We start from the raw sequence: 22,784 nt of genomic DNA, 5'->3' as shown, positions 1-22,784 counted from the left end.
TTGTCAGCAAGTTTTAATTGTCAGAAATGACTTTCCGAAGATGTTCCTAGTCAGAAATAGGAATGAAAATATAAATCTTCTTGCAATCACTTGAGTTGTGTCAACATAACTGAGCAAGAATTAGAGAGCAGCAGATACGGAAGGTGGAGAGATACGGAACTGAGCAAAAGAAAGTGACTGAGGAAGAAGAAACCCACGGCCTTCGTCAGCTTCCATCTTTCATTGTGGAGAGGCAAAGTTGCTTGCTAAAGATCGTTCCAATCTAATCTTTTTGGCTGTTCAGGTATATTACTCTCTCTCCGTATGTTAAAGTTATATCCTTTCCATGCTTCTACTCGGAACTATGGATTTTGTTGGAAGGAGATGGGAGGAATATTTTTGGTTATGATCTTTAGCCTAAAGCTGTTATCTTTGGCTGTTACGTTGCATGATTGGTATGTCAGGATCTGTAGTGTGTTTGATTATGGACTCCTAGGTTGTAGTTTTGTGCAATTTTTAGTCCAAAATTTTGAGGCACAAGTATATTAGTTAGTCCTAAAACAGTTGTTTAGTTTAGTTAGCACTAAACTAAAAGTTTTTTGTCCGTAAGCACGTAGTAGTGCATATTAAAAAGATACACATGCGAGGAAAGTCATGGCAATCCTAAGGTATAAAATCCAACTTAATCCAGTTTTCTCAAGTTGGCAATCCCTCGGTTGAGATAGTACGGCCTGTAATTAGTTTCGCATGAATTGTTGTTTTATATACTCTTACGTAATGCATTTATATATTTATATTAATATACATAATATTAATTATACATTTATACATATTAATTACATTTATAGATCTGTCTCCAGAAAGATTCAGAAAGCCTTATAAAGGTACATAATTTTTACTTTTAAGCATGCGGATACAGGTTGTAATGTGTTGTTCTAGCTTTAGTTTCTTTGAAAAATTAAATAAATAACATAAAATTTTTTTTATGTGACGTATATGAAATAAAAAATAATAGGGAGAAATATATTTATGATATAAGTAAATAAATTTGTGTAAATAATCTATTATTCAAACAAACTCATTATTGTAAACATATATACAGATATATACTCAATTATCATGGCCTGGAACAACCGCCGTGGTGCTAGAGGACGCAATGCGAACCGCATGAGGCAAGATGAGGAAGATGAGGCTTTACTTCTTATGAATGCCTCGTTAATGTTAATGCATCCGTCACTTGCACACGTGGATAATAATCAACCACTTCCGCAACATGATGGTTCATTCACAGATAGGCAGTGGGTGGAACGCGTACTCTACGGTCATCATAGACGCTCAATAGACAACATGCGTATCACGGTTGATAATTTCTTGCTGCTGTCCAATATCCTTGTCGAGAGACAGTACGTTCCGCACAATTACCAACAGCGCGTGCCCATACAGGAGGCGCTTGCTATGACCTTAATGTTGGTCAGCCACAAGCATACGCACCGTGTCTTGGGGACAATTTTTGATCGATCCATCGAGACGATTAATCGAAATATAAAAAAGGTGCTCCGAGGCCTGTGTCTATTTGCAGCTGAAATAATACGACCGGGTGACCAGACTGCAGTTCATCCACGCATTGCAAATTCAACTAATTTTTATCCATGGTTCAAGGTAATGTTGAAAGAATCGAGTGATTTTTGGCTTGATGTACTAAGACGATTGTAGAAAGTTGATTATATATTTTTTACACATATTAGGATGCTGTGGGAGCGATGGATGGCACTCACATCTCAGCTTGTCCTCCGACAGGCGAGCAAATGGCATATACAAATCGGCACGGGTGGCAATCACAGAATGTTCTGGCAGTTTGTGACCATGACATGCGCTTCATCTATGTGTATGCTGGATGGGAGGGAAGTGCACACGATGCGCGAGTGTTGGAGTCAGCATTAGCATATCCGTCCGATTTTCCACTGCCGCAACCTGGTAAGTGATGGGTCCAATATTTCAAGTCAAGCATGTGCTATGCTTTATGTCCACAACTCCTATTTTTTATCACGTTTATTAATTAGAATAATTTTGTCAATTAGGCCAGTACTACTTAGTTGATGCGGCATACAGGAATGCTCCTGGTTTCATGCCCCCGTATAAGAACGTGGGGTCCGAATTTCCGGCAAAAACCTTGTTCAATACTCGACATTCGCAACTTCGCAATGTCATTGAGCGCACATTCGGTGTGCTTAAGAAAAGATTCAAATGGTTAAAGGGTCCGGTAGATAATTTCTATATGAGCACTCAAATCAGTATAGTCATTGCTTGTTGTGCGTTGCACAACTTTTTAAGGATGCACCAACCAGAAGATGCCCATTTTCAACGGTTTGAATCAGAAGACGTGCCCTTAAATGAAGAGCAGGCCATAGGCGGGCTAGCACCTCAGCCGTTCGCATTAAACGTATCTCCTGCAGAGCTAGCGGAATGGAAAGCTAAACGAGATTACATAGCGACTCAAATGTACGCAGCACGGGGGCGACGCCACCGTTAGGTGTTCATCGCATTACAAAGGATTGTAATTGTCCCTAAAATTTATTTTCCCATCTGTAGAGTAGTTTACTTAAACTGCCCTCGATTTCCAACTTCTAAATTAATCTGTACCGTTTGTGTATTAAGTGAGAGTATTGGTTTTGCGTAAACGTAGTATAATGTCAAAATTTTCAAAGTCAAAGTCAAAATTTTCAAAGTCAAAGTCACTTGCTTAAATTCTATAATGTGCACCTGTCCAAACGCTAATTTACACGATTTACCTACTATCCAAACGCTTATTTCATATTTACGCAATCTTAAAAAGTTACCTAAAAAATATCCCAAATAACTTACAATCCAAACAAACCCATTGTCTATCAAACTATTAATCATAAAACTCACAATTCTTACCTTTTCCCCAATCAAACGGCCAAGCCCTCGGTACCAAATTCTTCTAACCTCTATTCTCAATATTTGGGTTGGTCATACTAAATCGGCCCATATTTTTTCTTTAAATTGAGAACAAGTTTGATTTCTATTAAGAGGAATTAGGAAAAAATCAACAAAGTACAAGTTTAGAGTAGTAGTTTTAGTACAGTCTATTAAATTATACTTTCTCGTAATACAGTTACTTTTTTGTGCTCAATAATACGAATAATTGGATTGTTAGCGGTGATGATTGCTTCTATCATTGTCAATAGCAGCTTACAATATATTGATGAGGTAAAAGCTTTTAATGAGTTTTCTATGTGAAAATTTTAGATTTCCATTTTTAATGGATTTTTTGTGTGAAAATTTTAGATTTTCATTCTATTTCAATATATAGATAGAATTATCAAGATTTTAATAAGTAGGGTAGCAAAATAAAAAAAAGTTACAAGTTTCGGATTAGCATTTATAAGATCAGAAATTCAAGAGACGCTTTGAGAAAGGTGATAGGGATGGTGATGGTAGGGTGATGCTAAGGAATGAGACATCTACCTTAATTAACATATTTGAATGATAGAAAGTTACAATTTAATGGTCATAGTTGAAACGGTTTAGCCACAATATATGCCTCGTCAAAAAGAATTTTTTTTATTTTCTTTTTTCTATTATCTTTTCCTTTTTTGATCAATGGCTTTGCCTTTTAAAAAATTATAAAGGTTATTATAATCATTGTTTATCGTTGAGGTAGGTAAGTTAATATTAAAAATCTCAAGAGAGTTCAGTGTAATCGTCAGAAACCTCAAAAAAGGTTTTTGAAATTATACCTAATAATAATAAACCTAAATAATAATAAGAGATAATATCAGAAACCTCCCTTGATGTTTCTTCTAATATCACATGATACCTCTGAAGTTTTTGAAATATCACTTTCGTCCCCTAATAATTATAAAAAGACTCTATTAACCCTCACTTGATATATAATTTACATATAAAATAAATGAAGCTCAAAAAAAGAAAAGAAACGAAAGCCACTTTTCTTTCCTTTTTTCATCATTTTCTCTTACTTATTTTTTTGAATGACTATACAATATTTTAGTTGTAAATTATAATAAATTGAATTTTATTTATCTTTTATTTTTTATAATTGTGATAAAGACATGTATGATTTATTTGCTTATTTTGAGTTGATTTTTATAATGATTGGTACAATTTAATGGTTTGGGTAATGATTGAGAAGATGTTAAACAAAAAAATATAAGGTTCATAAGAAATCGGTTTTGAGTATATAAAATTAAATTGTTGCAAGTGTGTTTCTTTTCAAATATCCTTTTTATTTTTTAAATTTATATTTTTACAGGGTATAGTATTATGATGTGGTAGTACTACAAGAGATTGTTTTTAAAATGATAGTTTTCTTGAAATAAATAAAATATTTTAGGAATATTTTCATTAGCAAGTGAAAGGGTAGTTTAGAATTTTTAAAAATTTTGTTACACAAATAACAAAAGTAAGGGAGATAAGTGATATTTTTAAAATTTTAGGGGTGTCTGTGACGACCCCACCTCCCCTTAAGGCGTACCAGAGGGTTCGGCGGGCCGCCTGCCCAACTCTCGTCGGGACTCAGTCGTTGTTTAATCAAATCCAGAACAAATCACAAGAATAAATAGGGCAGCAATCCAAACTTAAAGTGGAACTTATATACATCGCTATCTCAAAAGGAAGTACAACCATCAAATGTACAAAGGTTCTCACTTCACCATACAACTAACCCGTGCCAAGCACTAGGGCGAGAACCATTACAAAAGAAACAAAAGACCTAGACTAGGCTAGTCTATGCTCTCATCCTGCTCACCGTCCCCTGTTAAGGAAAACAAAACTAAAGGGGTGAACTAAAATCTCAGTGAGGTTCCAAACAGATAATCAAACAATCAAACAATCAATTCAATATATTAAACATGGAGTATCAATAATTCAAGAAACATTTACAATGGAAAGCAATAGTAACATTCATTAAAAGGATACGGCTCACAAGGAGCAATTCGTTCATTCGTTCATTCGTTCTCCTGACATTTCCCCTTATTCCTCCAATCATTTGAAAATACATTTTTCGTTTATCAATAAACCCTCGTTCGTTCGTTCACCCCCGTCCTGGCCGTTGGCCAGTCTCCACCAACCTACAGGGTAATACTCGAGTATACCAAACGTTCACCCAAATCCCTAATCGCCCGACCGAGTCCGCTTCTGGCTCGAGACGACCGGTAACAAGGGGCAATGGCCAGTTCAGCCCAAAAGACTTACATTCATGCGCAAGTAACATTTCAATCATTAAATCCTTGAAAATTGCACAGTTATTTAGGTCGAGTGCGATAAAGTACACACTCGCCTAGAAAGATCGTTTTGAAAATCATTAAAAGCAATTAACACATTAGCAAATGATAACAACGAGCCATAAAGTCAAATAAGGAACACTCACCTAGATATGCAAAATAATGTGCAAAATATTCTTCCAGATATTACCCTTAGTCACCAATGAAACCTAAGGTTGAATAAGAGAACATATTACAGTTTATCGAGCAAAACATTTAAGGGAAACAAAGAAACCCGACTAATTAGGAGTAAAACGTATAAAGATGACTTTCAAGTAAGAAGAGGGTTGTTTGAACCCCAGGATGAAAAATCATGTTTTAAAATGGAAAATCGGTCATGATATTGGCCAAACAAAAGTATACAAGTTCAAATAGAAACCTAACCCTCGAGCGAAAATTTGGTCAGCACGCCTTTTGTGTTTACCTAATTTTCCAGCCATTTTGGCTTCATTATTTTCCCTCAACCACAATCCAACATCACACATAAGCAATTCAAGTCAAGAGCCGTTCCATAGGCTCACAATATCATAAGAATAAGAATTACAACAATCACAAGTGCAGAAATTCAACTTAGCACAAGACAGATTTGATGTACGAATGCGGAAATAACATATCCGAAACTACGCTTATCGGATTGAGACGAAACCTATGCCGGTTCGAAGCTAAGACACAGAGCTACAACATTCATGAAGGTCACTTAGTCCAGTTCCTAATGTAACTTAGTCAAATTCTCAAATTACTAAACCAGAAACCAATTCGTCGGCTGTTTAAACACAGAACACTGTAATGGACATATCTCAGAGTACACAAGTCCGAATCAGGTGTTCTTAGAGGCATTTGAAAGCTAATTTAGAATACTACAACTTTCATGTTTTGGCAAAAAGCTAAATCAGAATGGATCTCAGTCGAAAAATGTGATAAACTGGACTTAACTGATCACACGGACTGCTTGGGAAATACTTAAAACAGTAAGGGTATTTTGGACTTTTCACGTCCTACGTTGCTCCGATTGAGCTGAAATTTTGTAGGCACCTATAAAATACCATTCTCTACAACTTTCCTTCTTTGACCTAAGGCCAATTCGACCTCTAACATAGGGATTCAAATTCGGACAGAATGTTGGGAAAAATTTTCCAGATTCTGGAATTTTTTGTAAACAATGGAACTTTCTTTAATTTCTTGGTCTAATCACTACCAAAGCCTCTCTTATAACCTTAATTTCAACATATATACTTCATACAACAAATTGGGCAGAAATTCATCAAGCCCTAGCTCATCATATAAATTGGGGAAAACTTCCAAATTCATCACACCCACTTGCATAATCATGAAATCAAGCCAAAACTTAAGCTAAAACACATCTTAAAGCAAGATTCAAAACAACAAAGATCATGATCAAATGTTGATACCTCAAAAGCAAGGCTTGGTAGAGTGATCCTTCACCCCCTTTGATATTTCTTGGTTCTTCAAGCTTCCCAACTCACATTTAGTACTTTAATCGGTTTAGAATTGGATTTCTTACTTGGGTTGAAGCAAATCAAGAAGGAAATTTTGTTTATCTTGCTCTCCTTTTCTCTCTCCCTTAGCTCAGCACTTAGCAAGAAAAAATGAGGGAAGATGGAGCTTAGTTATCTTATAGGAAGTCAAGAAGATTAGAGCTAATTGTGACCACAATTTTTGACCAACACTTGGCCTAATCTTGACCACAAAATTTTTCTCTTTCTTTCCCTTGCATATGAGCCACAATTTCGGTCAAGCTTGCTGCCAAGAGAGAAGATATTTTGCTCAAGTTCAATAAATTTGTTTGGTGAGAAAAATGGTGGTCAAGTGGTGCGTTCAATCGGTAGTGCGCGGGACCCGCCGGTTCGCGCCGTTTTTCTTAAAAACTCACGTACTAGGGTTTTTACTTCCCATTCACTAACCTTATATCATTGCTACCAATCACATATTATTTCTCACTTAAAAGTCACTTTTAATCCTCAAATTTAATCCTTACTCTGTACCGAAAATTCATCCGGTGAAAAATCGCGAAAACCCTAATTTTGCTCCAAACTTGAAACCGAAGCGTAAAACCCTATTTTCTAGGTTTACTTACACTTATTGTGAAATAATTGGGTAGTGGGCTTTGACAAATAATAATTTTCAAATAAAAGGGTATTTTTGAGAAAAATACAAGAAATTTGCGAGTCCTCACAGTGTCAGGTGATATTAAGAGAAACCTTAGAGGAGGTTTTTTATATTATCCCTAATAATAATAATAATAATAATGTTGATGATGATGATGGTGATGATATTATTTGATTTTTTCATGTGGACGGCTTTCTAAAGCAGAAGTTGACTTGTCAAGCAACGATTCACCTGGGGCTGCAAACGAATCAAGCCGCTCGTGAGCGGCTCGAGTCGAAATCGAGTTCAAAATATTAAGGCCGGCTCGCGAGTTCGAGTATATATATAATATTTTTTATTTTTTTTTATTTTAAGTACATATATATTTTTTATTTTTAAGTATATATATTTTTTTATTTTTTTATTTTAATAGTAAAATTACATATATATCCTTAATATTTTTATTATTTATTAAAAAATATATTATTTTATTTATTTTTTAAAAAACAAAATAATTATTTTTTTAATTTTTTTCGAGCTCGACTTCGAAAATTGCTGGCTCGTCGAGCTCGAGCTCGAACTTGGTAAAATTTAGTCGAGACTCGGGTCGATTAGTTCAAAACTCGACTCGACTCGACTCGTTTGCAGCATTCACCCCGTCCTAAGTTGGACCTTTTTTTTTTTTGGGTGGGGGCATCTATGCTTATGGGTAAGAATACTTTTTGTGGATTGCATAAGAATACTTTGTCATTTGTTCTTGTAGTTTTATTTGATGTGAGGGCATAAACCAAGTAACAGGGCATCACAAGCAACGATTCACTGTGTCCTACGTTGGACCTTTATTCTTTTGTGGGGGAATCTATGCTTATGGATAAGAATACTTTTTGAGAATTGGATAAGACTACTTTATTTGGATAGTCAATTTTTTTTAAAAAAAATTTCGCTTGCATCATAAACACATTTTTTAATATATCATTTTATATTTTCAATCATCTTTTTATCTCACATACATCACATCACATCACATCATAAAAAGTGCTACAGTAATTATTTTAAATAATTGTTTGGAATAATACTCTGTCCATTTCATGGGGGACATAAACCAAATAATTATTTGGAATAATTATTTGTTATTTATTTTTGTAAGTTTTATTTGATGCGAGGGACATAAACCAAGTGACTGGGCATCACACAAATCGAAATCCTATTGAAACTTGTCATAAAGTATTCTCTCAAACTTGTCATAAAGTACGTTACAGTAGAAACAACTATAACCAGTACTTATTAGTTATTACAGCTCATAATAATTTTGTCTTTTAATGGGGTTATAATTTTTGGGGTGTCTGAAAAGTGAAAACATAGGAACATAAGCATGAAACTGTGTGGTAATAATTTTGAATTCCTCGACAATAGCAACAATCACCGGAAATATGGCATAGCATCTCTGTTCTGTCCCATGGAATGGAGTTGGTACTCGACTGCATGGAAAGAGTTGCTGAGAGAGGCATGCCAAAACTAAAGAGCATGCAAGCAAATTTCTTCAATTACAAAACTTCTAAATTCTCAAAAATTCGGTGTCAAATTTTTCCTAGTTTCGGTTGTTGATTCATATCCATATATGCCTCTGAAAAGTCACTGGTTCGGAGCAACAAGCAAGGCTCAATAGGCCAAAACTCTTGAACAAACTTATCAGATTTTTTTAAAAGACATTTTACTCCCTATTAGGTTAGTATTACTAGTAGTTAAGCTTTGGGCAAGGAGATTCCTGGTCCCTGGATGTTCGAGTGAGTCAGTCAGATCCCGATTCCGATTCCGATTCGTCAAAAGAATCTTGAGTGGTGGTTTTAAATGGCCATTGGCCTGAGGAGCGTCAATTTAACAACTCTTTCGGTTTGTAAAAAGTAACAGTGTAATACTCAATTACTAGTTTACTACTTCTTTAGTTCTTTGGCAAGCTTTTGGCTCAAGATCGAAACAAACAAACATCCAGTTTGTTACTTCTACAACTCGTTATTCTTGCTTCTGCACACAAGTAAGTTTGCTCTCCTATTGCCCCAAACACAAGCCAAGTTTTCTCTCCTATAAGATACTAATGAAGAATGATGATGTCTTGGGAGATGGCATCCCTTTTGAACAGGAACGTACCCTGAGGCAAATGTGCTATCAATTGCTCAAGTTGCCAGTAGGGAAGAATAAGAATCTGCAATTTCCAGGGTTGCACCCAGTTTCGCTCAATCGCGAAAACATACAACTGCTAAAGCAAAGAATGTATTATGCAACATGGAAAGCTGATGGAACGCGATATATGATGTTGATTACCAATGAAGGCAGTTACTTGATTGATAGGAAGTTTCGGTTTAGGAGGGTTCAGCTTAGATTTCCTTGCAGGCACACTGATGGTTGTGGGGGGAACGCTCACCACCTCACTTTACTTGATGGTGAGATGATAATTGATACAATACCCGGTTCGGGGGAGCAGGTAAGAGGATACCTGATATTTGATATAATGGCTATTAATTCAATCTCCCTTGTGGGGCGACCTTTTTGTGAACGTTGGGAAATGATTGAGAAGGAAGTGATTGAGCCCAGAAATTATGAAAGTAATCAAATTCAAGGGAGCCAGAATCCTCATTATAGATATGATTTGGAAACATTTGGGATGAGAAGGAAGGATTTTTGGTTCCTCAGTACAGTCAACAGTGTGTTGAAAGACTTCATCCCAAAGCTTCCGCATGCTGCTGATGGCCTTATCTTTCAGGCTTGGTTTGATCCTTATGTTCCTCGAACACATGAGGGTCTTCTGAAATGGAAGTACGCAGAGATGAATTCAGTTGATTTTCTGTTTGAGATGGTTGGCCATCACCAACAGCTTTATCTTCATGAAAGAGGGAAGAAGAAGCTGATGGGAGCAACTAAAGCTGTGTTCGATGATGGTAGCAGTCCCTCTTTGTACTCTGGGAAGATCATTGAATGTTCTTGGAATTCTGAACATAGAGCATGGAGTTATATGCGGATTAGGTCGGACAAATCAACTCCGAATGACTATCGCACATATCTACAAGTGATGAGAAGTATAGAGGACAACATCACTGAAGAGTCCTTGATCAATGAGATCAGTAGAATAGTTAGACTACCAATATATGCATGTAGGATACCAAGTGCCAAGAAGCCTAATGATATCAATATCATTAACATTTATGTTGGTTCCCAGTAGAATATGTTGTCTGCCACTCCAGTCGAGGAATCTAGTTCCCAGCCCTGCAGAAGCGAGTGCTGCATTGAGAAAAGAGATTCTTCATCAGATTACATCCTTGGGATTTGAGAACTTTAACATTTAATTTCTGAGATGAGATTTTTTACTGGTAAAAAGTCTCTGTTGTGCTGGGCCGTTCACACACTTTTTTCTCTTACAAGTTGCAACAGGAGATGATAACTTAATGATCTGATATAACCTACTGATTTTGAAACTTTGAAGTTTATAAGGCCTGTAGTTTACTGTTGAATATGCATGCAAACATATTTCCCTAAATAGAATGTTGGGAGCATTATGAGTGGATAAAGAGGTATTCCAAAATCTGAAGAGTAGCTTAAGTCCCTGTTTAGAATCAAGAACTTGATTAGCCATTTTTCACAGACGAGGATAAACGTAATAGCTGTTTAGCCTTGTTGAAGTTAGCTTGGTTTCAGTTCCGGATTCTTTCAGAGAATTTATTTGTATTTGTTTGTGGTATCCATCCTGTATGTAAAGTTAGCTTACAAAGAATTACTTGGGATTGACAGCGAAAATTTTATGTTGGTCCAAAGCAACTACTAATCTGTAATTGCTCCTTCATGACGAATGGAAAAGTACTACGCGAACATATAAAGCCCCACTTAATTCCATTTCACATGTTAAGTGGATCTCATTGAGCATATGAATTGACAAATGGGATTTTTATATATTCACACATGGAACTTTTTTTTGGTTACTCCTAGATCAACTACAAGGCATGCCAAGTTGTTGTTTCAGATTGACATAAAATTTATCGTCACATAGCATAGGCTGGTATGCTGCTGAGAAAACCAGAATGTGGTTACATATTTCTAACCTCTTTAAGAATAAACTTCCATTAACAGGATGTATGTTGCTAATAATACATGTAAGAATGAAGCCACTCATAAAATGGTGCAATAACTACCGAGTCAAGTGTGAGGGTAATAAAACAGAGCTTCGCTGATCACAGATTCCTCGTTACTTCTCAGAAGGACTGATCCTACTAGTTTCAAGTTTCAACATTTGCTTGACAAAACCTACGTATCTAACACAACTCAAACCATCACCTCTCCAAGTGGTATAAGATGTTTCTGATAATGTTAGAAATTGAGTTTTGAAACTGACCAATGTTCCCCATAAGCAACAACTTCAAGCAGGAGCAACCTAACAAACGCTTTCGTAAATGCATGTTGATAAAAGGAAAATTTGCCATGCATCCAGAGCCTCTACTGCTAAAGAAGGCAATTATTCCAATCAATTCCAAGGGGGTAACCAACGTCAAGTGTTGAGAGCACACAAACACAAACTCATCGAAGAAATCACATTCTTGGACGCATCAAGCAAAGTGGGCACAGAATCATTTTTCCTTGCTGATTTCTTAGATGACATGAACCCTTTTCCTCTGAAAAAGAATGGAATTATATAGCGTGATGTCATATGGCATCTTTCAATCAGCCAACTTCATCGATATATTCTTGTTAAGTGAAATACAATTAGAAACCGCTTACTCTTAGGGGTCGATTGTCCATCAATGAATATTTTTTGAACCAAGAGATCCAATTGATTCAAGCTTAAATGGTCAGTAATTTCTGAGCAAATTTTCCGTATGCTAATATCTTGTGAACCACACCATTTTTCTTCACTTTGGTTTTATAAACCACATAAACCAAGAAGAGAAAAAAAAATTGATAAATACTTCTAAATCTTCCTTCCATCAAAGCGCGCTGATGTTTGAAATAATTGTACCACTTTTAATCACGAGGACGGGAAGTACAATACAAATATTCAATGAATTGGCCTATCAAATTAGCATGTTGTTATGGTTAAGTGTTTAGTGAAGCTGGGAAAACTGGTACAAGTGTTTAATACAAGCCATTCTCTCCCAAAAAATTTCTACTTTTTTCGTAAACATATTTTTTCAATTTTTTTTAACCTTCTATATATCAAATCAAAATGGTACCTTTTTTTTTATATAAAAACCGCAGAAAATAGCAATCCAAAGAAAAATTTTCTCAATTGCACCAACAGAAAAGTTGGAATCTATCTCAAACTTAGCCCATTCACAATATATCTTCTAACACGCTAAAACTTAAAGAACTCAAGTACCAAGGGGGCATGGGGAATGGAATCAAATGCTGCTAGAAAAGACATTGTAGGAAAGGGATGACAATGAAATAATGACAATTCCTATTAGCAAAACAGGAAGGAAGGATAAGATGTACTGGAGAGGAAATGAGAAAGGAATCTACAGTGTCAAATCTGGATACATGTGGGCAAAGCTGCTAAAGCAAAGAAGGAAAAAAGATGATCGAGGAGAATCGAACCAGAGTAATAACATGGAGGATCTAGAGTATGGAAGGAACTATGGGGACTAAATATGAAGTACAAACTAAAACATTTCATATGGAAGTGCCTAAGAGAGGTCTTACCAGTCAATGAAGTAGTGATGAACAAAACTAGAAAGGGAAGTCCCATGTGCAATAGATGGGGGGAAGCAGTGGAAACTTTGGAATATATGCTATTCCATTGTAGAAGAGCTGATTTGGAAAGCAGCACCTATACATTGTAGAAGGTCCGACCGATTGAACTGAAAATTGACCAATCACTCGGTTCGATTCTCTTTAATAAACCGTTATTCAAAGACTGGGTTTGACCGGGAACCAGTAAAATCGGATTTTTTTTCCAAATTTTCCATTCTAATGGTTTTTTTTTTTTAATTTTATAACAAGCACCACCAAACAGCAAAGTAGAATCAAGTTAATAAGAAAGCATTGTGTTTTTGTTAGAATCTCATGCAACATCCTCTGTACTAAATTGAGGAATTTTTTTAAAAAAAAGGTTGTATAACTTTAAAATATCCAAACTTAAAAACAAAAAAAAAAAGAAAAAAGAAACCAAACTCACTACCATCCCGATGGCTTCTTCCTTCCTTTTTTTCCTACTCCTTTGATTTTTGAATAGCGCTAAGAATTAGTGTCGAATGAAGTTAGAAATCTAGATTAGGAGAAAATTTTCATTCTCTAAATTCACTAAACCCCATTTCATGCAACTAAATTTTCAAAGATTTGAAATTAAATTGGAGGAAAAAAAAGGAAAAGAGCAAAGAAGGGAAGAGAAAAATAATGAAGAAAAAGAGAGTTTTCATATGTGTTTGATGTGTTTGGTTTGTGTGGGATAAAAGAAAAGGAGAGAATTATTGACCTTATGATAGAGAGAGAAGAAGGAACAAAGACAAGATAAAAAGGAAAGAAAGAAGGAAGAGGCGGCTCCTGACAAAAAAGAAGCATTAGGTTTAGCATTTATTAGCTTTAGAAGCCCTTCCTCAAAATTTTTTTTTATAAGTTTAGTTTGACCCCATATTGTTTTAGTAAAGTATAAAATTAACCTATTATATTTGTACTTATAATTTTTAAATTTTTTAGGTGGAATCCTTTTGGATTATATCTAAACTCATCAAATATGTATATAAAGTTATAAACCACCAATTTTAGGGAAATTTTTATATGTTATATTAATTATATATATTTGTGACGTATCGAACCTATCGACCCCTGACCTTTGAACTCTATCGAATCACTATCTAGTCCGAGTTTTAAAACATAAGCTTAGAGAGGCTAAGGAATTCATTCTGACATTGGTGGGAAGAACTGATACAGGCAACAAAGGGAGAGGAGGGGCAGGACCATATTGTTGTGACCATAGTTATTAAAACCAACCCAAGCATCAACTCGGCAGGAGGACCGGATTGACAGGTTAATGGTTCAACCGGCGAGTTATACTGTATAATAAAAAAATATAATATGATTAAATAAATTTATTAATTATAATACAAGTACAGAAATTTTAAAATATTAACAAACCATAATCTATTCATATTTCATAGGTCATACACACAATCCATACTTATATATGTTCTTTAGTTTATGAATTCGTATTAATATTATACACAAATATAAATGGCAAATCTAAGTATCAAAGAAAGAAAATAACCCTAATTTTTCAAATTTCTTTTCAATTTTTCTCATTTAATTGTCAAAAAGATGACAAATGCCCATACTAGTGTGGCCAATCAAATTAAAAAGTTGGATAAAAAGGTAATTTTAGAAAATTTCCAAAACCCGCCTAGTTCAGAAAAAATTGTCGGGTTTAGCGGATCACCGGTTCGATTGTCCGGGTCAAACGGTTCAAAACGTGTCATCCGCAACTCCGATCCAATTGCTAAACCGGCTTTGTTCCATGGTGGATCCACTAATTTGACCGGTTCAACTGCGCAGACCGGATTGGGTTTAATAACTATGGTTTTGACAGCAAACTTGCTATGGCAAGTCTGGAAGGCAAGAAATGACAGCCAGTTCAATGAGGTGGAAAGGGACCCTTTCATTCCAATCAACAAAGCTTTGAGAGAATGGAGAGAATACCAAGAAACAACAAGGAACCAGGAAGGTGAAGAAAATGAGTGGATCAAAGACAAGATTGAATGCAGAAAATGGGAACTCCCCGAGAAAGGGAATATAAAGATTAATACAGCTGCAATATTCAACAAAAAATTGAGCAAGACAGAATGGGGAATAGTTGGGAGAGATGACAAGGAAAGGTTGATACCAACTTGGGCTGTTCCAAGAACATGCAGCCAAAATGGCAAGATGGAAGAGAGTCTAGCGATAAGGAAAGCCATCAAAATAGTCACACTGGAAGGCTGGAAAAGGGTGGAGTTTGAATCAAATTGCAAGGAGACAGTGGACAAGATAGCATTTGCAAATCTGGGGTTTAATTTGCGTGTGGATGATAAAATGTCTTTTCCCTATCTAACTATATGGTGTCATTGTTAAATTGCTGTAGGATATTAAACAATTAAAAAGCATCGTACTCGAGTATCCTAATGATTGGAGAAAAGAGATTAATGGGACGAAAGGAGTACTGATAATATAGATTAATCGTCAAGACATGCAATGGAACATTAGCCGGAGAACATGACATAATAACGGCTTGGGATCCTCCATAAAGATTTATAGCCGTTGAAACTCTGTAAAAAGGGGTGCCGACAGCAGATGGCAACGTTCACTAAACAGCACCTCTGCAAATCTGGTATGGCCCGCCCATTTTAGTCCAGTGAATGCAGACGGAGGAGTTGTACAAGTTGCAGAAGAATGCACTTGAAAATGTAAAACAAATTGGGTACAATTGCCTTTGACAAAAAGAAAAAAAGAAAAAATTGGGTCCAATGGCGTTTGGTGATTTGGGTTTTGGGGGGAGGAATTGGATACAATGGGTGAGACTGGCACGAAAAAAGGAGGACAAAAAATTGGCACTCAATTTTATTGGCCAAAAAATAAGGCTCTTAAGCACTAGAGAGATGTTAAGATTCTGTATCCGAATTCTTTCCAGTGATCTACTTCATGCTGACTTCAAAGGGTGACACTTGGGAACTTGCAAGATCCATAACCTACACATGAAACATGGCTCGAGAAATCAGTACTGCGTAAGAAAAGAATAAATATGGATGCCAACATTTAAACTACATCAGCAGCATAAACATGCCCCATGAAGCCAAGGTAGTAATCCCATCCAGCCATAATTCAAAGCAGTGGGCAAATTCCGACCGGTAATGAATAGGTCATCTAGCATGGAGTTACCTGTTATTCTGTCACCAACCCACAACGTTCTACTGCGCTATGTCCACTGCTATTAAATGCCCTGCACGTTCTACTGAGCCATGTCCACTGCCCTTTCTCCCCCCACCACCACCACCACGCGGTTTAATTCATTCTAGTATATTATTAAAGGCGGTCTTTTTTTTTTTTTTTTTTTTTTGAGGAAAGTATTTAATTCTAGCAGTATTAAAGCTGTGCAAGAGTATTATTAAGAAAGGAGCAAATAAATGGTCAAATTCAACATTCATGACTCAAGCATTCAACAACGTTCATGCAGAATAATAATCACAATTGTAGTACTTACTTGGATCTCGGATGGTCTGGGTTGCAAGGCCGCTGAAATAACAGGTCCCACCAACCTTCCTGAATTGGGCCCAATATGAGCTAAAAGCAAAACTCGCGTGGTGGACCAGTGAATTCGGTTCATAGCATTTCCCACCCGGTTGAATCGGGTCACAGGTTCCATTCCCCTGCCCACATGCATAACCCAGTGCCGCCGCCAATGCCGTCCGGTTTGCTCCCTCGCCCACCACGCACCAAATCTTCCCCTTGTAAGGCTCATTATTAGTCGGCTTCGGCAACGGCTCGTACTCGGATTCCGGCGTCTTACCAGACAGATCAATCTCATACACACGAGTCCCATTCGGGTACAATAACCCGAAATGCCGCTCCGTGCCCGGACCCGGCTTTTGGTTTTCGTTGTACAGAGCAAAAATAAAAGCAGGCAGAACCACGCCGGGTCTGGCCGGTGTCCCGATCTTCGGCTTAGCCATCAACTTCTTGACCACGTTCCGGTTGTAAGTGGCAGCATTGTATATGTTCGCTCCAATCTGGTCCACGTCCCCGCCGTTGGGCCAACCCGTTTCCGCAATAAATACCCGGATATTCGGGTACCCGAGCTTCTTCATGGCAAAGATGACCGCGTCCAGCATTTGGTCCAGCAGGTTAGTGTAGGTCAAACCGGAAACCGGATCCGTGTAGGTAATGTTCTTGGACGCCAGCAGCGCGTAGTCAAGATTGATGCTGGCAGGTTGGGATGCCCACGCAAAATAAGGGTACACGTCAATGAAGAAAAAAGACTTGGTCCGATCTAAAAATTGTAACAACGGCTTCAAGACTTTATCAGAAACGTCGGACCTAAAAGAGCCACTGGACGGAGGGAACGAAGATCCCAACACGTCCATAGCCAATGGAGTTCCGACCTTGACTTTATTCAGACCAAATGTTTTGACCGAGTATCTGATTCTTCGCATGGCCGGAACCAGATTAAACCAGGTTGTTTTGTCGGGGCCGCTTAGGATTTCGTTGCCGACCAGGAGGTACCGGATTCTAGTCTTGCGGTAGAAGGGGACCACGTTGGTCTTGACCCATTGGTCAGCTAGGGTTTGGTTAGAGGAAATGTTGGTGATGATCTCATTGGGCACCATCACCGAGACTTGAAGGGGGGTGCCCCCGAGAGCGGCTAGGATTTTTGGGTTTGCATCGTAGATTTTGACACCTTTGGCTTTGAGGCCTTGGATGAGCTCAACGGACTTGCTTGGGGTGGGTAGGTTGTTCCCCAGTTGGCCGTAGCATATCCCTACCTTGGCTGACATTTCTGCGCCTGCAATATATGAAAAAACACAATATGCACAATGATCAGAATGTGAAAGTTCACTGTGTGTGTGGAAAAAATAATCCAGATGAGCGTTTTGTTGATGATGAAACTTACCGGTGATGGAAAGGGAAGCAAGAAGCAGAAGAGAGGAGAACGCTAGAAAAGTAAAACGAGCCATGCTAGTGTTTTGCAGCTTGGGCGAGAGAGATGAGGGTTTATTGAGTGGGGGTCCGGGAGACGGGAATAACTAAAAAAAATTTTTAATATACGACAGCAGAGGAGCATATGTAAGTAACTATGGGAATTGAGCCAAGTGAACGGAGAGCAAGAGGTGAGCTTTGGGAGCGTATAAAATGTAAAATGTCTCAAAAGTGAGCCGAAAGAGACCCCTAAAAATTAAAATTACAGAGTGAGTACTGGTTTTGGGTGTGTTTGGATTGTATGTTCCGTTATTTTTTATGAAAAAAATTATTGTAGTGATTTGATATATATGAGAAAAAAAGATGATAAAGAAATGTGATCACGAAAAACGATAATATTTTTTGACAAAAATAAGCAATCCAAACACACCCTTTATCTTCTTCTTTTTTTTTTTTTAGAAAAAAGAGGAGAAGCGTAAAGAGATAAATCAGGGGAATTATGCAGAGAGTGGTTGTGTCTGACGAATAATGATGGCGGTGGGAGTTGGAATGGAAGAATAGGCAGGAGAAACTTCACCCCAATTGGCCAACAGAGGGAAGATCGTGAGTGGGTAAATCTGACTCCTTTTGGGAATTATTGAGGCCCAGAGGAAAGAGGAAAGGGGGCTGGGAATCGAATGAAAAGAAAAGGAGAAAAAGGTAACTTGGTCTTGCTCGTTCGTTTATTTGCATTGATGATTTAATAATTAATACTAATTCGGGAATAATTACGAAAAACTTTTATAAAGCAGTAGATCTGCATAATTGTAGAGAGATGACGTCAATCTTTTTGGTCAACAAGATTGGCTTCCAAATTTTCGTTTTGTGCATAAGAGTTGATAAAAAAAAAAAAAAAGATAATGTATAGACCGACGACAACAGCGTGTATAAAATTAATTTCATCCAAAAATGACATGCTCCAGTTTTTGAACTTCTCCCGTTTTTTGTTTTTGGTGTTAATCATTATGTAAAAATACAACGGACACTGATACGGACGTATTCTTTGATGGCAGAATCGTACCTGTCATTGTTGGTCTCTCCCAAAGACTGCTCCTTTATTAGGCTTTTAACACGCCTTTGTTCTGCCTTTATTCGGCTGTGCTTCCGCACTTCCTTCTAGAAAGAGTCTCAGAGTCCACCACTCAACAGTCACCATTGCATTGCTTTATGCTGCTTTCCTTTCCTTTCCGCTTCATCAAGACATCAACCGTGTGTCGCACTCTTGATGGTTTTTCTCTAACGAGGCTGAAGAAACCCAAAATCCAATTATTGTTACTTCGCAATTTGTCGACTCTTAGCAGAAGTACATTTTTGTTTTTTTTTTAGTACATTAAATCAGCTGGTATACACTTTTTAATCTTGATTAGGCAATAGACTTCGAACTTATTAACCCACCTATTGATTAGGAGAGAGCAACTCTAAGATCCATTTTTCTAATCGGCTCCGTTTGATCAAAGTCTCATACTGGCTATTACTATATTACCCTAAGAGTATGAGGAACTCATAGTAGTAATTGGAGCAATACAATAAATTTTTTTAAAAGTCTCATACTGTCTATTACTATATATTACTATAATTGCTGTCGATGGATTATTAAAAAGAAAAGGGATAATTGCAGAAACCTCCCTTGAGATTTCTGATATTTGCACTGACTTCTCCTGTGATTTAAAAAATTACATTGACCTCCCCAATTAGTAACCTCAGGGGAGGGCAATGTAATTTTTTAAATTACAGGAGAGGTCAGTGCCAATATCAAAAATATCAGGGGAGGTTTCTGCAATTATCCCCAAAGAAAAAGAAAAGATGATTAAAAGAAAAGGACTCAGGCTAAGGTTGTTCAAAAACAGAAATTGTTACCTTGGAGTTGGAACCTTGAAGGAGTGTGTACTTTAGTCGGTTACGTGATCAACTTGCATTTTCAATGTGCATTATTATCTGTTTGACCGTGTTAATTACGCTTTCATTCTGAACCACGCCAGTACGTACGTACATAATTAATGATGAGTGATCACACATGGTGGATAAATTATAAGGCGGGTAAAATACAGAAAATCACCTTGTGATTTTACCATTTGACACCGTACTTTTTCATTATTTAAAAACATCCACACTATCTCTTGTACTTTGGACTAAAGTAAAATTTGACCAGTAACCTATATGTTACCTGCAAGTGATGCATTATTATTTTTAAATATTTTTTATTTTATTATCATTTTTTCTTTCAATTTTGATGCTTTGACTTAACTAATGAATTTTTACAAATTTGAGAAATTAGTGATGCACTTTTAAAATTTTTGAAAAGTTATTCATACCCTCTTATTGTTTTGCTCTGCCGTCTCTCTCTACTGATGCTAGTCGCCACCACCGCCCGCGGCTTTGTCTCCAAAGATTCTTCCAAAAACAATGGCCCCAAAATCCAAACTCATCCAAATGTTCGAGAAAAAATTTCATGAATTTCATAAGCTTCCATCATAAAATTCTTGAAAAATTAGACAAATTAGATGAGTGAAAATGGCATCCCTCTTCGTTTTTCATTTTTCGTCCTATAATCCGGTAACCGCCGGATGATTCACAAGAAAGGCAGTAGGTATCAAACCTAGCTAACTAACTTTGAAAGCCATTAAAAGAAATCAAATTCGAGGTAATTATAAGAATTTTGCTAAAAGGGCATAGCTCCAGGAGCAGGCTTTCCACCAGTTGACGTTGTTGGGACCGGAATCTTCTCAATCTCGAATGCCCTTGGGATCTCTGGAGGACTTGCGCAACGAATCAGAGCCCAATTTACACCTTCAAAGAAGGGATGCTGCTTTAATTTTGGTTGCCCCGCGTTTTGTATGCCAACCTATATTGTGGCTCTTTTACTAGCAACTCTCTTACAAGATCTCTAGCCGAAAAACTGACAACAGGAGGCTCCGGAAATCGAAGGGGCTGCCCGGTAAAATTGAATAAGGTTGCTTGATTCCCAGTTCTAGTGGAGGGGATGGTGGTGTGAAGTGGTGGAGGAGGAGGAGAGAGGAGGAAAAAGAAAGAAAAGATGAAAATGAAAAAAATAAAGAATACAAAAAATGAGCTAATGCCAAGACGCCCTTGTTTCGATATTGTGAGTTATGGAGAACGTGAAATGGAGGAAGAAGGAAAGGAAGAATAGAAAAGAAAAGGAAAAAAGAGGAAAGGAAAGGAAAATAAAATAAAAAAGAAAAAAAATAATAATAGACAGGCTACCAGTTTACAGCAGGTCAAAAAACGTAATTCTATTTTAGTCCAAAGCATGAGGGGTAGAGTGGGTGTTTTTAAATAATGAGGAGGTAGTGTGTCAAATAGTCAAATCACAAGGAGATTTTCTGTATTTTACCCTTATAAGGTTGATAATTAGATTTATTGAATATTATAAATAAATATTTAAAACTAATGATAGGTGCAAAGGGTAATATAAATTAATAACTTAGTTTATAAAAATAAATTTAAATAAGTTTATAAAAAATTAAAATAAATGAAATATAAATGAATAATTAAATTATTCAATTTATTTTTTAATTTATCTAATTAAATAAATATAATTGAGTTGATTCACTTATACTCTAGTACTCATTTTAATCAATCTAAACCCGTGCAAATCACTCATCTCGACGGCTCTACTTGTGAGATAACTGACAGAAACTTTTACTAATAATTGGACTGCAAGGCAAGGGGACATTGAGTGGGTCAGCAGGGCCTCTCATTTTGCAATCTTCTCGGCATTGAAAATCACAGTGGTGAGTGCTCCACCGCCTATCAGCGAGGTGGATCTCTTCTCATGTCATTCTTGCATCTTAGTAAATTACTCCCTCCCTTTTTTTATAACTGACGTTTAAGGTTTTGCACACCAATTAAAAAAAGTTTTTCATTGTTTAAATCTATACACTACTTTCCTTTTATACCCTCATTAATTGTCCAAGGTTTTGCACACCAATTAAAAAAAGTTTTTCATTGTTTAAATCTATACACTACTTTCCTTTTATACCCTCATTAATTGTCCAATTCACTCATGTTTTTTCTCACTAGAGTATTAAATGGTGCTATTTTACTAGGCCAAAAGCAATGCAAATTAACTCCCACCAATTATGAAAAGAGAGATAAAAGGGTAAAATTGTGAAAAAATAATTAATGCTGCATGGGGATAATAAAACGACAGATAAAAATACTTAAGAGTAAACTTCTTAAACGTCAGTTATAAAAAAAAGGGAGGGAGTAGTAATTATGCTGAATGCTTCATAGTCAAAATTGGTGGGAGCAGCAGCCCAAAGTGGCCAGCGTATTAAGGACCCTACTCTCACTCACTTGCGTCACTGATAACAACACAGAATTAAACACATCCGGGCGATTGCGAGACAATTCTTATTTTATCTGTGATTTTTAATTAAAGCTAACTACTCCTAAGAAAACACCACCACAAATAACAGGTACATTTTTTCCCTGCGTGCAACAAAAATCATAAATCCATCCAAAAGCGCTTGTAGAATTGGTTGTGTTTGGATTGCATTTTCCGTCATTTTTCATGAAAAAATTACTGTCGCGATTTAATATATGTGAGGAAAAAATGTGATAGGGAAATGTGATCACGGAAAACGATAATATTTTCCGACGGAAACAAGCAATCCAAGCAAGGCATTAGTAACTCTTCAGTTAGTTTTGCGGGCGTTGAAGCCTAATGGTGTAAGAATGTATGCACATTATATT

At 36.7% G+C, this 22,784-nt stretch overlaps 3 protein-coding genes across 3 annotated transcripts; 2 read left to right on the top strand and 1 right to left on the bottom strand.

Moving 5' to 3' along the window:
* The first annotated feature begins 1,098 nt into the window (after positions 1-1,098).
* LOC113743229 (uncharacterized) lies at positions 1,099-2,509 on the top strand. Its single transcript, XM_027271196.1, has 3 exons — positions 1,099-1,638; positions 1,725-1,953; positions 2,058-2,509. The coding sequence occupies exons 1-3, from the start codon at positions 1,099-1,101 to the stop codon at positions 2,507-2,509; spliced, it is 1,221 nt and encodes a 406-aa protein (XP_027126997.1).
* A 6,551-nt stretch (positions 2,510-9,060) lies between these two features.
* On the top strand, positions 9,061-11,059 carry LOC113732555 (uncharacterized). Its single transcript, XM_027258402.2, has one exon. The coding sequence runs from the start codon at positions 9,481-9,483 to the stop codon at positions 10,600-10,602; it is 1,122 nt and encodes a 373-aa protein (XP_027114203.1). The 5' UTR covers positions 9,061-9,480; the 3' UTR covers positions 10,603-11,059.
* Positions 11,060-15,542: 4,483 nt separating this feature from the next.
* Positions 15,543-18,245, bottom strand: LOC113732550 (probable glucan endo-1,3-beta-glucosidase A6). Its single transcript, XM_027258390.2, has 3 exons — positions 18,004-18,245; positions 16,597-17,895; positions 15,543-16,084 (listed from the first exon to the last, which is right to left on the bottom strand). The coding sequence occupies exons 1-3, from the start codon at positions 18,065-18,067 to the stop codon at positions 16,047-16,049; spliced, it is 1,401 nt and encodes a 466-aa protein (XP_027114191.1). The 5' UTR covers positions 18,068-18,245; the 3' UTR covers positions 15,543-16,046.
* Positions 18,246-22,784: the final 4,539 nt, after the last annotated feature.

This window comes from Coffea arabica, chromosome 1c, assembly GCF_036785885.1.
Source record: "Coffea arabica cultivar ET-39 chromosome 1c, Coffea Arabica ET-39 HiFi, whole genome shotgun sequence".
Classification (NCBI taxonomy): domain Eukaryota; kingdom Viridiplantae; phylum Streptophyta; class Magnoliopsida; order Gentianales; family Rubiaceae; genus Coffea; species Coffea arabica.
The sequence above is the reverse complement of the archived record's forward strand: the minus strand, read 5'-3'. Positions and strand labels throughout refer to the sequence as shown.

Excerpts from the sequence above, each read along its gene's own strand:
- LOC113743229 (XM_027271196.1), top strand. The coding sequence starts at position 1,099 with ATGGCCTGGAACAACCGCCGTGGTGCTAGAGGACGCAATGCGAACCGC. Across the intron at positions 1,639-1,724 it reads ATTTTTATCCATGGTTCAAG|GATGCTGTGGGAGCGATGGA; the intron begins GTAATGTTGAAA and ends TACACATATTAG. Across the intron at positions 1,954-2,057 it reads TTTTCCACTGCCGCAACCTG|GCCAGTACTACTTAGTTGAT; the intron begins GTAAGTGATGGG and ends TTTGTCAATTAG.
- LOC113732550 (XM_027258390.2), bottom strand. The coding sequence starts at position 18,067 with ATGGCTCGTTTTACTTTTCTAGCGTTCTCCTCTCTTCTGCTTCTTGCT. Across the intron at positions 17,896-18,003 it reads TGCTTCCCTTTCCATCACCG|GCGCAGAAATGTCAGCCAAG; the intron begins GTAAGTTTCATC and ends CATATATTGCAG. Across the intron at positions 16,085-16,596 it reads CCAGACCATCCGAGATCCAA|GTTATGGATCTTGCAAGTTC; the intron begins GTAAGTACTACA and ends TTTCATGTGTAG.
- LOC113732555 (XM_027258402.2), top strand. The coding sequence starts at position 9,481 with ATGAAGAATGATGATGTCTTGGGAGATGGCATCCCTTTTGAACAGGAA.